The 14987-nt window shown below is 44.3% G+C and overlaps 1 protein-coding gene across 2 annotated transcripts in view; it reads left to right on the top strand.

Annotated features, from left to right (window-relative positions):
* Window positions 1–14987, top strand: part of ADAMTS2 (ADAM metallopeptidase with thrombospondin type 1 motif 2) — a 2237498-nt gene that overhangs the window by 1887623 nt on the left and 334888 nt on the right. For both annotated transcript variants that reach the window (XM_069652661.1, XM_069652662.1), the window contains one exon: window positions 2791–2923. In XM_069652661.1, the coding sequence (XP_069508762.1) occupies window positions 2791–2923 (133 nt within the window). The remainder of the gene's footprint in view (window positions 1–2790; window positions 2924–14987) is intronic.

Below are 14987 nucleotides of genomic sequence, written 5' to 3'. Positions count from 1 at the left end.
CAACACTTCCATCGTCCTGTCCTCATGACACTCGGTTCTGGACTAATTCTGGAGGTGGCGCTATTCTTTCCTGGTTGTTTATCCAATGGAAATTGTGGGAACCACCCGGAACAGACTTTATCTCTTCCAGAAGAAGGGAACACCAGAAGAACAAACAGCCACCCCATCTGAATGGAATTCCGACCTCTCTGACTCCAATTCCTCAGCAGGTGAGAGTGAAGGGGATTTTCAGGTCTGATGTGATTCTATGCTCTTTTCAGATGTCGCTGTTGGTTTGGTGAAAGCCTTTGGAGGATGACCTGTGTGTGGAAGGGGAAGTAGTTGAAACTTGCACGGCACTATTGAGCTTATGAGAGGTCATCGGTTCTTTACTAAACAACGCAGCCAGGTGTGGCACTCAAGTTACTCAATTAATTTTCTTTTTGGTACAGGAGAAGGGTTTTACATTTTATATGCCAAAGCAAGCACAGAAGAATTTGACTGGAAGTAAATTATGAGATGTCAAACATGCTTTGATTTGTTCTTGATGAAATGTAAATCATTTACCTCGCTGTAAATTCTATGGGGCATTCAATGAATCTTATTAGTGTATAGATTGGATTATTCAACTTCATGAGCATGTACCAATGTATTAATGTTATACTTGTTTGGAGTAATTCGTATTATAATGATGTGTGTAGAGTACATGCTCGTCAAAGGGTCATTCTGCCAGTGGAGCAGGTACAGGACCAACGGGATGTGGGGTGGAGGGGTCAGGTGACCATCATCATGTATTTTGGGGCAGTGCTGCAGTAAAATGCATCTCCCACAACATCATTTGCTTCTTTAAAAGTGCTTTTCAGCTGCACCCGCTTCCTCTTGATGCTCTCCTCCACCCATCCACATCTGCCAGAGAGCTGAGTCCCTACAGGTTTCATATGACAAGCAATATTTTATGGAAAATGGTTGAAAGTAATATGCAGTAAAAAAACAAGATCCAGCATGATAATCTGGTTATTTATTTGTGTTATGTTAGGCTCACATGCTGCTACCAAGCTGCTACAGGTCCATGCACCTTGAGAAATCCTTTATTTATATATTTTCTCCCAAGATCAAGATGCCGCCAAATCTTAATACTCAACTGAGAAATATCCCTGTTTTATTCTTCAAATACTCCAAGGAGAAGCTCAGTGTAATGGCATCAGTTTATGACTGTGTCACCGTAAACATAAATTTGTCAGTCAAACATAACCATCAATAAACCAACCTATAGAGTGTTGCGGATGACTCCTGGCAGCGGATTTGGCGCAGAGCTCAAACTAGTTCCCGCTGCACGCTTGTGAAAGAAAGTGCCATCAAAATTTGCTTTAGGTGGTACTTGCCCCCAAGTAGACTCCACTCAATTTACCCGGAATACCCAGACTCGTGTTGACATGGTTGCGGGGAGCGGGGTGACTTGGCTCATATGTGGTGGCATTGCCCGGTTATACATACATTTTGGTTGGAGATTAGATCGAAAATTAAGGACATCACAGGCTCTTTGCTCCCTATGGAACCAAGAGTGATCCTGTTAGGGGACGTATCAGAGGATGGGTCCTTTCCTATGTCGGGGCATAGGGCAATTTTGATCTCGCATCTGTTCACTGCCGCTCGTATTACTAGAGCCCGATTCTGGAAGTCGATGGAGGGCCCGCAGTCTGCCTATTGGTGGATTAAACTATGGGAGCTATTGGGTCTCGAAAAACTTACAGCCATATTGGAAGGTAAGCTCCCAAAATTCCAGAAGTCCTGGGACCCTTTCCTAGAATACGTTTCTGACAGAGAGCAGATGTTCTTTCAACCGGAGCTGCTGAAGCACTTTATGAACCCGTAGTAGGACTGCAGATGTCACGTTTATGAACCCTTATTGTACGATGCTGACCCAATGAAATCATTATTATGAACTTTTGATAGGTGATGTTGCTCCAAGGACTTTAGACTTATGAATTTTAATATGGATGACGGACCCAATGAATTCAACTTTTTCCCCTTCTTTTTATTCTCTGCTTCTTCTCTTCTCCTTCTTTCTTTTCATCTTTCCCCTTCTTCCTTTTCTTATTATTTTCCTTCCTGCTTCCCCGCTATTTCCCCCTACAGCCCTCTGATAATGAATTGAAATCGTATAATGAATTTAGCATTGTCAATGGTTTGACTTAGTTGCTGTCAATGTAAGCTAATGAGTGTACAGTACTGATGAATTGTTGAGGGGAAATGTGGGGGGATTTGTATTCTAAAAAGTCCAACTGTTTGTATTCTTGTTAATCTTGTATTCATCAGCTGAAATCAAATAAAAATATTCTGAACAAAAACAACCTATAGCTCAGGTTTTGTCTTTTTTGGTGCTAATATGTGTGGTGTGGTTGAATAACTAGATGTGGAAAAGTGTGGGTAGGTGAAATGGAAAAGCTAGTGTAAAAATAAAATTCCCTTGAACAGTCACATACACAAAGCCACACACACACATTCTTTCTCTCACAAGCTATCATGCAGTCTCCCTCACATTACCTTGGATACTCTCTCTCTCTCTCTCTCTCTCTCTCTCTCTCTCTCGTTCACTCTCTGTCACTCTGTGGGTTTGTATGACGAATTCCATTTCAAATATTTTGAAAAATGACCTAATCTCCTATTGCTGTATTCTTCAATGATTCTTTTAGTTAGCCCCCAAAAATATATGGGATAAAAGAAATATTGTCTGACAGTTTGCATATATTATATAATCTTGTTATCTGTACATTAGAAATAAACCCTAAAGACAAACCTATGTTTTTTAAGGCTCCCAGTTTACCAAATATGGATGTCGAAGGAAGACTGATCACAAAATGGTTCATCGGAGCTACTGTGAATCCATCCAGAAGTTGAAGCCAATTCGGCGAGTTTGTAATTTGCAGGAATGTTCCCAGCCAATGTAAGCATTATAAAGACTTCACTGTCCTATTCTACACTGTTTCCATGACACCTTTTCTAGTACACATTTATGAATTTCACCTATTGTATATGGGAATCGTGGTAAGCCACTCTTTCTGTTGATGCCTTAAAGTCCTTTTGTAGCGCCATTTGATATCCTATTGTTTTTTTATTTCTGCAAGGAACTGTGGATTAATTTCTTACACCAAACTCTAAACACTTCAGATTAACTCAGGTTTGAAGAACCCCTCCAAAACCTTAAGAATAACAGGGTTACAGTAATGCCTGTTAATTACTGCCATAAGATTCTGTAAACAGCTGATTCAATAAGTCATAGCACATCCTAAAAGCAGCTATTCACACAAAAGAAAGCACCATTTGCAGTGCTAAAGGTGTGCAGCCATGGTGATTGCTTTTCTCTGATAGAAAGCAACATTAAGGGCCTCATTACATGGTAGGAGGTAACCATGCCGCTATATGTGGTATGGCTACCCTCTTACCGGGTCCAGGTTCCTTGAACGACGAATTACCGGGCCATTCAGACCTTGGAGGGCCTGGTAATTCCTCATTCAAGAAACCCAGACCCTGAACATCCCCATTCCCATTCGAGCCCCCATAGGGCTCAATGGGAATGGGGAGCATGCTAATAACAGGCCCGTTATTAACAGACTCGTTATTAGCATGCTGGTCTCCTTGCGGGACCCGCTAAGGACGCCTGGTGGGTGCAGTACACTTTACACCTATGAAATCACAATGTCAATGGTTACTGCAACTGTAAGGAAGGCATGGTATCAATCAATATGACAGACACACGTGATCACAGTTCAAGTGTGTTTATAGAACCTCAACTGGGTTTGAAAAATACCTATCTAATCCTAAATCTAAAGAAGGGAGCAAGCTACGACCCTTGAATGATAATAACGCTGTCCTAGTGGTGTCTTGTCAAAATAAAAGGGCCTATACTAATAAACCTATTGACAATCCTTACTTCTAAACGCAAATAGTGTGGGAAACAATGTTATGCAAAAGAAAGATGTGTTCAAGAAATTATATGCTAGGATCTTCAAGCCATTGGCTTCCCTTGCCCACATTTTTAGCACGGGACAAGGAGGCACACTCGAGCTTAACACACTCTCTGGCTTCTCTAGCACGAGGATGCAGTTCAAGAATTCAACATCAGGGTCTTCTTTGTCATTCAAAGTCTCTTTTTGCATAGAGCCTGGCGCAACACCGCAACACATAAAAGTTCCTTTCTTACTCAGGATTTTTACTTATACAACTTCTCATGTGAGTCTTTATAGAGTGTGGAAACACGAGATCTCCTTTATGGGTGTGCGCACATCTGAGCTTTAGGGTAACCACAATATCTTGTGTGTGAGTAAGTTTAAGGCTGGCTGCAGCCGTGGGGTGAGTTAGGCGATTTTCCACTACCGCCTATATACAATTGAAGTTTGGGGAAAGGCACTAACCTCACAGACTGTGCGCTTTCCTCACATTTAACTTAATAAATTCATATATTTCCTGAAATAATGTCTCAATAGAAGAGTAAAGAAAAAGAGATGGACACTTAGTTCCCGTTTAGCATGGCTTTTGTCTGTATTAATGTACATACAGATCAACAATATGCTGCTTTTTGTATTATTTGTTCATACAGATACATATTTCTTCAAACAACAAAACAGCCCATATAGTAGTTGTCACAATAATGTCATTTCTTACAACACATTATAGCCCATTTTATAAGTGACACAATCTATACCATGTGTTTTTAGAAGCTATAAAGAGCACAGTAACACGCCATATTATAAAGAACACAACGACACAATGACACGCCAACACGTGTTTCGACCCCAAACAATAGGTCGTCTTCAGGGCGAATGTCTAATTAGTGTAACAGTTATACCTTAAATGTTAATCCAAAAACAGGAAGATAACGTTCACACATTTTATCATTTTCATTTCCTGAAAGTAATTGCACCACAATATCGTTTCATCAGATATAGTTCCAACACTTTATCCTTTCATATGTCTATGAAACAGATGGAGGAGAGAAAAAGGCAAAGGGGAGGGGAGTGGGAAAACAAAACATAAAAAGGAAAATCATTAGAAGTGTGACCCTTTTTTTCGGGGATTGATTTAACACAAAACTTGTGCAATTATACCATTTAGAGTTGTCAACTGTAAATCAAAATTCAAACTATTGGTTTAGCACTGTGAGCACAGCAGGTTTAGGTGTAGGGTAGTTATTATAGTTACCTAACGGTGGAGCTTATGGGTTACCATCTTCTAGCGTTTCAGTTGAGGTATATTCAAATGGAAAATTCTTGTCTACCACCACAAGTTCACACGTTAATTAAAGTATCTGGAAAAGTGGAGAGGTTCAGTTGATCACATTAAGCTTCCACTACATTTTATATATTTGATTGTAGTGGCAGGAATGATTATTAGCTATTTTTAACAAGTTATACAAACTTCCATTTACCTGCGCGTTATTTCGCTATCCTTGGTTGTCAGCCACTTTGCTGATTCTGTAATTACATGGACTGGTTTCCCTCTAACAGATTTATATGGCCGTTAATCTATGATAAAAACAAACAATATCCTATTTAATATCAAGCACTCTCATGTCTGCTAATTCCTGGGAAAAGTAGTCGTTATGTTAGCGATTGTATTGCACTCACCGGCAAGTATCTGGGAGACGCGTGCTCAATGTCGGACGCCGTCGGGCAGTGGAACTTTATCGGCAAGCTAACTATGTTTCTAGGCAATGGCAAGTGTCCGGTCAGGTGACTGGTCACGTGGCCGCCATTGCTAGGCAACTGATCAGTGTACCCGGAAGGTCTTTGTGAAAGGCAACTAAAGATTACAAGGCTTTATATTGTGACGGTCTACATTGTATATTTTCTGGCAAATTTGAATCTGTGAGTAACACATGATTCTAAACCACATATGTAACGTATGCTCGTATTTGGAAGAAGCTGTTATATACCCGACAACCCGTATTTATTTAAAATATAATGTTACATGCAGGTTCGTGCACGCTCAATACGGATGAATTTCTAAAGTGTAAAGAGTTACTGACATAAATATTAAATATGGTACCTGGTAGGGCGGGATGTGAAAGGGTCTAACTTCTATAGCTAAACAACTGCTGTCTCGAAGTGCAAACCCTATTAGTCTTACTTGTGAAAAGTTGTCTGGTCAGATGCTCTGTTGTATAGTACTTAGGCTGCTGGGGCTACAGAAATATATATATATATATATATATATATATATATATATATATATATATATATATATATATATATTGAATGCTTTGTGCAATGGTCAGCTGAAAACCTACCGGCAATATGTCATACATATAATAGTTTGCTCCAGCATTCGAGAAAAAATATTCTTATGATCTATAGAAAAACATTGAGCTCATGTTCCTGATGTAAACCCAGCGAAAGACAGCATAATTTGCATGTTAGTCTTGCTTCCTGTTGCCGTAGCATCAGCTCTCTGTCGCCACCTCTCAAATGTGGTTGAATCTGGAGAAGACCGATAAATTTGATGTCTTTAGCATTGTCCTCCTGGTGATACTTTTGCCAATGCATGGCTAGTGGTAGTCTGGTATCTTGACTGTTGAGGTAATGCAAGTGTTCACGTATCCGAAAACGGACTTCTCGGATTGTACTCCCAATGTACATTTTCTTGCACACACATTGGATGCCATAGATCACATATTTTGATCGACAATTAATGAAATTCCGTATTATGACTTTGAGTCCTCCATGGCAGACAAATTCCTTGGTGGGTGATAAAGCATATTGGCAAAAATTACAAGAGCCACATTTGTAGAATCCTGACCGCTTGGTGCTCGCCGCGAGCCAATTATCCTGTCTAATTGTATCAGGTTTTAGAAAAGAGGGACTCAGGAGATTCTTTAAAGTGGTAGCTTTTGTAAAAATAATGTTTGGTCGCTCTGCAAGGTAATTGGTCAAATCTGGATCCTAGAGCAATATATGCCAATGCTTTTGAAGAATATGATGCAGAAATTTTCTGTTTTGTGAATATTTGGTGATAAAACTCACATTTTTAGGGTGAGTTATTTTATCCAATTTGGCCTTATCTTCCAAAAGTTTGTTCCTGTCAGTTGTTTCTAAGGATACAATAATTTGTCTAATTAGTTTTTTGGAGTACCCTCTTTCCTGAAATCTATTTGCAATTGACTTACATTCTGTCAAAGGGGTCTGTAATATCCTCTCCTTCACAAGAAGATTGCGTCTCACCACCCTCCCCAAGCTCCTCACTTTTGTCCTTCTTCTTGGTTTTCCTCTTCTCGTCGCTTTTGGGTCTTTCCTTTTTTTTATGTAGATAGGGACGTCCACGGAAGGATGCCACCATGCCACTGTAACAGGTGTGACGGGGGTTAAACCTCCAGGAACGTCCAGATAGGAGAAAAAGCCAACGGCATTAAAAAAAAACCCTTGAGAGACTTCTACGTAGTGGTCGTGGAACAGGCTTGTGTGGACCAGCAGATGAAGTGGAACCAACGGTAGGATGAAAGCGGCAGAGGTAATCCGAAAAGGCAGGCAGAGGTCTGGTACACGGGCTGGCTGACAAGTACAAGGTAGGTGGCAGAGGTAATCCGAAAAGGTAGGCAGAGGTCTTGTACACGGGCTGGCTGATGAGTACAAGGTACATGGCAGAGGCAATCCGAAAAGGCAGGCAGAGGTCTGGTACACGGGCTGGCTGACAAGTACAAGGTAGGTGGCAGAGGTAATCCGAAAAGGTAGGCAGAGGTCTTGTACACGGGCTGGCTGAAGAGTACAAGGTACGTAGCAGGAGCAATCCGAAAAGGCAGGCAAAGGTCTGGTACACAGGCTGGCTAATGAGTACAAGGCGGAAGACAAGGGTAAAGGAAAGAAGGAGGACGAAGGCAGGGAAAGAGGGAGAGACTAGAGAGGGGCAATGACTAAGAGGCGAATAGGGAGAAAAGGGAAGAAGCGGAACGAAAGAGAGAGTGAGAGGGAAGGAGCGAGTATAGGAGGAGCAAGTGAGTGGAAAAGAAGGTAAGAGGGCTGCCGGAGGAGAGCGGGAGAGGAGAGGGTGATAACGGACGCGAGGTCGGAAATGGGAAAAACAAGACACCGCGAGAGGGACGGCAACACGGGTGGGTAACCAGGCAACGTTGCAAAGCGCCCGTAACCCAGAAGCGGCTGAATAAATACCTCCGGGTATGTGCGTGTGCAAACACTAGACTGATAACACCCGCAAGAGGAAGAACGTAATGGAACTAGCTATGGCGGACCATAGCGCCAGCGGTCCCAAATCCGCCACCCTCGCCGAGACATGACAGTATGCCCCCTCCTAAGGTGCCCTCCCCCGGGCTTGCCGGGATGATGGAAATGGAATTTACGTACTAGGAGAGGGGCATTGATATGAGAGGTAGGTTCCCAGGAATTTTCTGACCAGGGAAATCCTTTCCACCGCACAAGATACTCCAGTCTACCTCTGCGATACCTTGAATCGCAGATCTGGTCAACTTCATACTCCTCCTGGGTGGAATCTGAGGGTAAAGGAGTACTCTTGGGATGGCGAGACCACGTATCCTCATGAAAAGGTTTCAATTGAGAAGCATGGAAGACCGGGTGTACTCGACGAAGACCTATGGGGAGTCTTAATCGAAAGGCTACCGGATTGATCACCTGTGTGATCTTGTATGGTCCTATGAACCTAGGGGATAGCTTGGAGGGGTGAGTCCATCTAGGTAAGTATCTTGTAGACAGCATGACCCGAGATCCTACTTCCCACCCAGGGACAGGTCGTTGGTGCTTGTCGGCTTGTGTCTTGTAGCGCTCTTGAGCCTCACTGAGACCTTTGCTAGCCTTCTCATGGACTTCTCGAAGAAGGGCGAGTGAGGAATCCGCAGAGAGTAGATCGGAGGGAAAGTCAGAAATGGGCAAGATCGAACATGGGTGATAGCCATAGGTGCAGAAAAAAGGACTCATACCAAGAGCCGAGTGAACAGAGTTATTATAAGAAAACTCAGCTAAAGGTAATAGTGAGAACCAATTGTCCTGCTGGTGGTTTACGAAGCATCGTAAATATTGTTCAAGGGTTCCATTGAGATGTTCTGTCTGTCCATTTGATTGAGGGTGTAACCCAGACGTCAAAGCTCTCTCTACTCCCAACCTTCCACAGAAGTCTTTCCAAAACCGGGAAGTGTATTGACTTCCCCGATCCGAGATGATTCTTGTAGGTATCCCGTGGAGACGAAAGATGTCTTTCAAGAACACCTCTGCCATTTCGGTTGCAGACGGCACCCCCGGCAAGGGGGAGAAGTGAGCCAGTTTGGAAAAAGAATCTACCACCACCATGATGCATGTACATCCTTGAGATCGGGGCAACTCAACGATGAAATCGGTCGAGATGGTACTCCAGGGGCTGACGGGAACCGCACAGGGTTCCAAGGACCCTACAGGCTTTTGGTGTGAATTCTTGTTACGAAGACAAACAGTACAGGACTGTACATAATGAATGACATCTTCTTGCATACCAGGCCAGTAGAAATGTCTTTGTAGATACTCTAAGGTGCCCTTGCCACCTCTATGTCCTGCTATCTTGGAATCATGACACCAAGTTAAAGCTATCTTCCAGAGGTCTTGCGTGGGTAAATAAAGTTTACCTCTTACTAGGGAGAGGCCGTCTCTGATGTTATAATTGATGTCCTTGGGATGTTGGTCCTCTTCGAATTGTTCCCCAGAAGCATCTCTAACCTGTCTCAAGAATGTAGAGAGCATTCCGATACACTTGGTTAGAGGAAACATCAATTCTCGGGAGGTTTCTGATTTGGACATGTAGTCGCACCGGCGAGAAAGGGAATCTGCCACCAAGTTCTGGTTACCGGGTATGTAAGTGATGACAAAATCAAATTGAGCAAAAAAGTGAGCCCATCGTGCTTGACGAGTGTTGTAGCATTCATACTGTCTTAGGACTTGTAGGTTTTTGTGGTCGGTCCGGATGGTGAAAGGGTGTTCGCCTCCCTGCAGTAAATGGCGCCACTCAAGACAGGCCGATTTCATGGCTAACAATTCGCGTTCAATAACAGAATAATTCTTTTGGCTGGCATTTAGAGTTTTTGAAAAATATGAGATGGGATGTTCCAAGCCTTGATGTTCCTGCAACAAGACCGCCCCAATCGCAGCAGCCGAGGAATCCGTCTCTAAGATAAAGGGTAGACCTTGATCTGGCTGGAGGAGAATGGGAGCGGTACAAAAGGCTTCTTTGAGACTGCGAAAACTATCTTCAGCTTCTGTAGACCATCTGAAAGGGGCCGACGACTTCTTGAGAAGAGTCGTGATAGGTAAGATCTTCTGGGAGAAATTGGAGATGAACTTCCGATAAAAGTTCGCTAGGCCAAGAAACCTTTGAATCTCTTTGACGGATTTAGGTGACGGCCACTCCAAAATCGAAGTCACCTTGCGGGGGCCCATAGACATTCCTTGACTGGGGAGGATGAATCCCAAATAGGGAATGGAAGTGGCAGAGAACACACATTTGTTGAGTTTGACAGAGAGATGATTGTCTCTTAATCTTCAGAAGACTTCCTTAACATGTTCTTCGTGTTCTTCTGATGTGTTGGAAAACACCAGAATATCATCGAGATATACAATGGTGGTATGGCACAGCAAATCGGAAAAAAGACGGTCCATAAAGCATTGGAAGATTGAAGGGGCGTTGACTAACCCAAAAGGCATCACCTGATACTCAAAAAGCCCAAACAGAGTCCTGAATGCCGTTTTCCACTCGTCACCAGTCTGAATGCAGAGCAGATGATAGGCATTCCGTAGATCAAGTTTGGTGAACATGGTGGCACCTGGACGGCTTGAATAATCTCCGTTATCAGGGGCATCGGGTAACGGTCCTTAATGGTTACCTTGTTCAAGCCCCAATAGTCTATACAGGGACGCAATTCCTGTGCTCCTTCTTGGGGATAAAGAATAATGAGGCTCCTGCTGGAGATTTCGAAGGCCTAATCAGTCCATTGGCTAAGTTGTTATCCAGGTACTCTCTGAGATAACGTCTTTCATCCAGGAATAGAGGAAACATCCTGCAGAAGGGCACCAGTGCTCCGGGAGTGAGGTCGATGCAACAATCTTCCGGTCGGTGTGTAGGTAGTTCTATGGGAATCTTCTCAGTAACTACCTCGCAAATTCCTTGAGATGGTGCGGTAGACAATGGACGGCTCTGGGTTCACAGCTACTTGTGGTCTTAACTGTTTCATATCTTGGCTCCAGTAGACATTCCGTCTTGCGGAATTTAGATTGGAAGCTTAGTAGGTTCTTTGTCCAGTCAATGTGAGGGTTGTGTTTTCGTAGCCAACCAATCCCCAAAATAAGGGGAAAGTGGACTGCACGAATTATGTCAAAGACAATCTTTTCAGAATGCTGTTGAATGGATAGGGTGAGTTCTTACGTGGTGTGGGTAATCAGCCCAGAACTTAAAGGTTCCCCATCGACACCTTCCACCTTCTGGTCTTCTTGTTTTGCGACACGGTTAATACCCTTTTGTTCCGCCCACAGGGTATCAATAAAGTTACCGGCCACTCCACAGTCGAGTAAGGCATGGGAGGTTATTTCAGTGGTTCCTAGTTTGAGGGTTACAGAAAGTACCATGAGACGAGAATCTTCAGGTATCTCCGAGGAGGATACCGAAAGGTTGTGTAAGGACTTGGAATGGCCCCTCGGAAATGAGTCCTAATACTTACCGAGGGCGATCGTTTCCCGACCGTCTGCGAGGAACGTCTGGACAATCCCGTAATAAGTGAGTGGATGCTCCACAATACATGCATAAACTGCCATCCCTACGTCTCTTACGTTCTTCCGGGGTGAGCGGAGCTCGAGCTGTACCGATTTTCATTGGTTCTTCTTTTCCTTGGCGTGAGGAAGGCACGGACGTAGGAGGATGGGTTTCCTGGGGAGGGGGCCCAAAGAACTTGGTCTTCTTCTTTTCAGCCTGGCGTTCCGACAGTCAGAAGTATATCCGAAGGGTTGCAGTGATGAGGTTGGCAAACGAGGTTGGTCGAGTGATACAGGCCAGCTCATCCTTGAGATCCTCTCTCAATCCCTGCCAAAAGATGGCATATTGAGCCTGCTCCTGCCATCCTGCTTCAGCTGCTACTTGTTTAAAGGTGGTGATATATGTCAACAGGTCAGAATTCCCCTGTCGGATGTCCAGAAGGTCTTCCGATGCTAGAAACGTACTTTCTGTGCGCAAAAAGGTTTGCTGTAAGAGGGTCTTGAAAGCGCTATAATCCTGCCGAACTGGATCGGGCTGATTCACAAGAGGGGTGGCCCATGCCAGAGCGTTACCCGTCATATGGGTAATCATAAACCCCACTTTGGCATGGTCTGACACAAAGGTTTGAGGACGAAAAGAGAAGTGAAGATTACAGGCATCCAAAAATTCTTTAACTCTCTTTGGTGATCCATCAAACTTGCCAGATACCAAAGGGAGCGAAGGAAGGTCTGTAGAGGGTCGTTCTCTCTCCGTCATACGTTGCTGTAATGCTGTATTAGCGGCCTTGAGATTCTGTACTTCCAAGTTCAGGCCTTGTACTGCAGCAACAAGTTTCTGAACTTGTTGTGGTGTTGCCATACTGGGTTCTTGGTGGCGTTGCAAACTGTCAAAGGGGTCTGTAATATCCTCTCCTTCTCAAGAAGATTCCGTCTCACCACCCTCCCCAAGCTCCTCACCTTTGTCCTTCTTCTTGGTTTTCCTCTTCTCGTCGCTTTTGGGTCTCTATTTTTTTTTATCTAGATAGGGACGTCCACGGAAGGATGCCACCGTAACAGGTGTGATGGGGGTTAAACCTCCGGGAACGTCCAGATAGGGGAAAAAGCCAACGGCATAAAAAAAACCTTGAGAGACTTCCACGCAGTGGTCGTGGAACAGGCTTGTGTGGACCAGCAGACGAAGTGGAACCAACGGTAGGATGAAAGCGGCAGAGGTAATCCGAAAAGGCAGGCAGAGGTCTGATACACGGGTTGGCTGATGAGTACAAGGTACGTGGCAGAGGCAATCCGAAAAGGCAGGCAGAGGTCTGGTACACGGGCTGGCTGACAAGTACAAGGTAGGTGGCAGAGGTAATCTGAAAAGGTAGGCAGAGGTCTGGTACACGGGCTGGCTGAAGAGTACAAGGTACGTAGCAGGATCAATCCGAAAAGGCAGGCAAAGGTCTGGTACACGGGCTGGCTAATGAGTACAAGGCGGAAGACAAGGGTAAAGGAAAGAAGGAGGACGAAGGCAGGGAAAGAGGGAGAGACTAGAGAGGGGCAATGACTAAGAGGCGAATAGGGAGAAAAGGGAAGAAGTGGAACAAAAGAGAGAGTGAGAGAGAAGGAGCGAGTATAGGAGGAGCAAGTGAGTGGAAAAGACGGTAAGAGGGCTCCCGGAGGAGAACGGGAGAGGAGATGGTGATAACGAACACGAGGTCCGAAACGGGAAAAACAAAACACAGCGAGAGCGACGGCAACACGGGTGGGTAACAAGGCAACGTTGCAATGCGCCCGTAACCCGGAAGCAGCTGAATAAATACCTCCGGGTACATGCGCGTGCAAACACTAGACCGATAACACCCGCAAGAGGAAAAACGTAATGGAACTAGCTATGGCAGACCATAGCGCCAGCGGTCCCAAATCCGCCACCCTCGCCGATACATGACATATTCTATGTTATATGATGTTTCTTGGCTACAGTTACTTTTTGATCTGAGAAATTCTCCCCTTGGTATATTTTGGATAACACTGCGTCTATGGCTGTTAGCAGCATGTAGAATAGAGTTCACTGCTGTTTGCTTTCTGTGCGTGTTAGTCTGGATAGCGTTCTGCTCAATGTTTATTTCTAGATCTAGGAACACTATTGCATTAGCATCCAAATGTGATGTAAAATGAATGTCAAAGGTATTGTCATTGAGGTAAAGAAGAAAAGATTCGAAGTCTTCCTGACTCCCTTCCCAAATCGCTAAAACATTGTCCATATACCTTTTCCAGGAGATGATGTTTGTAAGGGTTGTTATTGAAAATGTATTTCTCTTCAAAGTAGGCCATAAATAGATTAGCTAATGACGGGGCATATTTAGCCCCCATGGCTATGCCCTTAGTCTGAGAGTAGTATTCACCATTAAAGATGAACTCAATGGGCCTCATTACGACCCAGGCGGTAAGTTACCGCCTGGGCCGTGACTTTACCACCATGGCGTAAACTACGTTTACGCCATGGTGGTTGGCGGACTTACCGCCCCATTCCGACCTTGGCGGGGCGGTAAGTCCCCAATCCCCATTTACCCTTCCCCATTCCCATTTTTGCCCCATAGGGTATAATGGGAGTGGGGAAGGCGTTAATTACGCCACCGTAAATTACGGTGGCGTAATTAACTCCATGGTCCCTTAGCGCCATGGATTTTAACACCTGCTAAAAGCAGGTGTTAAAAGCGCCATGGCGCTAAGGGACCTCGTACTCAGGCGGTAAGGGTCGGCGCTGTTAACGCTGCCGTTAACCCCTTACCGCCTGGGTCGTAATGAGGCTTGTGGCTTAAGGTAAAGTCCAAGAAGTTTTGGAGTAACTGCACATGTGCATGATGGGATGCTGAGAAGGTTCTGAAACTGAAGTCCAAAGTCTCCAAGGCTAAAGTGTGGGGGATAGATGTATACAGGGCTGTGACATCTAGGGTTGCCAAGTAATATGTTGGTTTCCAGGTAATTTTCGATAAGGACTGTAAGGTGTGAGTAGTGTCTTTCAAGTATGCCGGAATAGCAGGCACTAAAGTTTTGATACTGCTGTCGACGTAATCAGCTAGTGCTTCTGTGGCCCCTCCTTGCCCACTCATTATAGGTCTAACAGCTGGTAATTCCAGAAACGGTTTGTGAACCTTCGGCAAAAAATAAATTGTTGGCATTAATGGTTTGGATACCATAAGGAAAGCTTTCTCTTCATCGGACAATAAGCCTTGGCTATACCAGTATTGAAGCAAATTCTGAAGTTCACACAAAGTTTGGCCTGTTGGGTTACCTATCAGT

Source organism: Ambystoma mexicanum, chromosome 3p, assembly GCF_040938575.1.
Source record: "Ambystoma mexicanum isolate Mex_15411 chromosome 3p, UKY_AmexF1_1, whole genome shotgun sequence".
NCBI classification, from domain to species: domain Eukaryota; kingdom Metazoa; phylum Chordata; class Amphibia; order Caudata; family Ambystomatidae; genus Ambystoma; species Ambystoma mexicanum.
The sequence above is the reverse complement of the archived record's forward strand: the minus strand, read 5'-3'. Positions and strand labels throughout refer to the sequence as shown.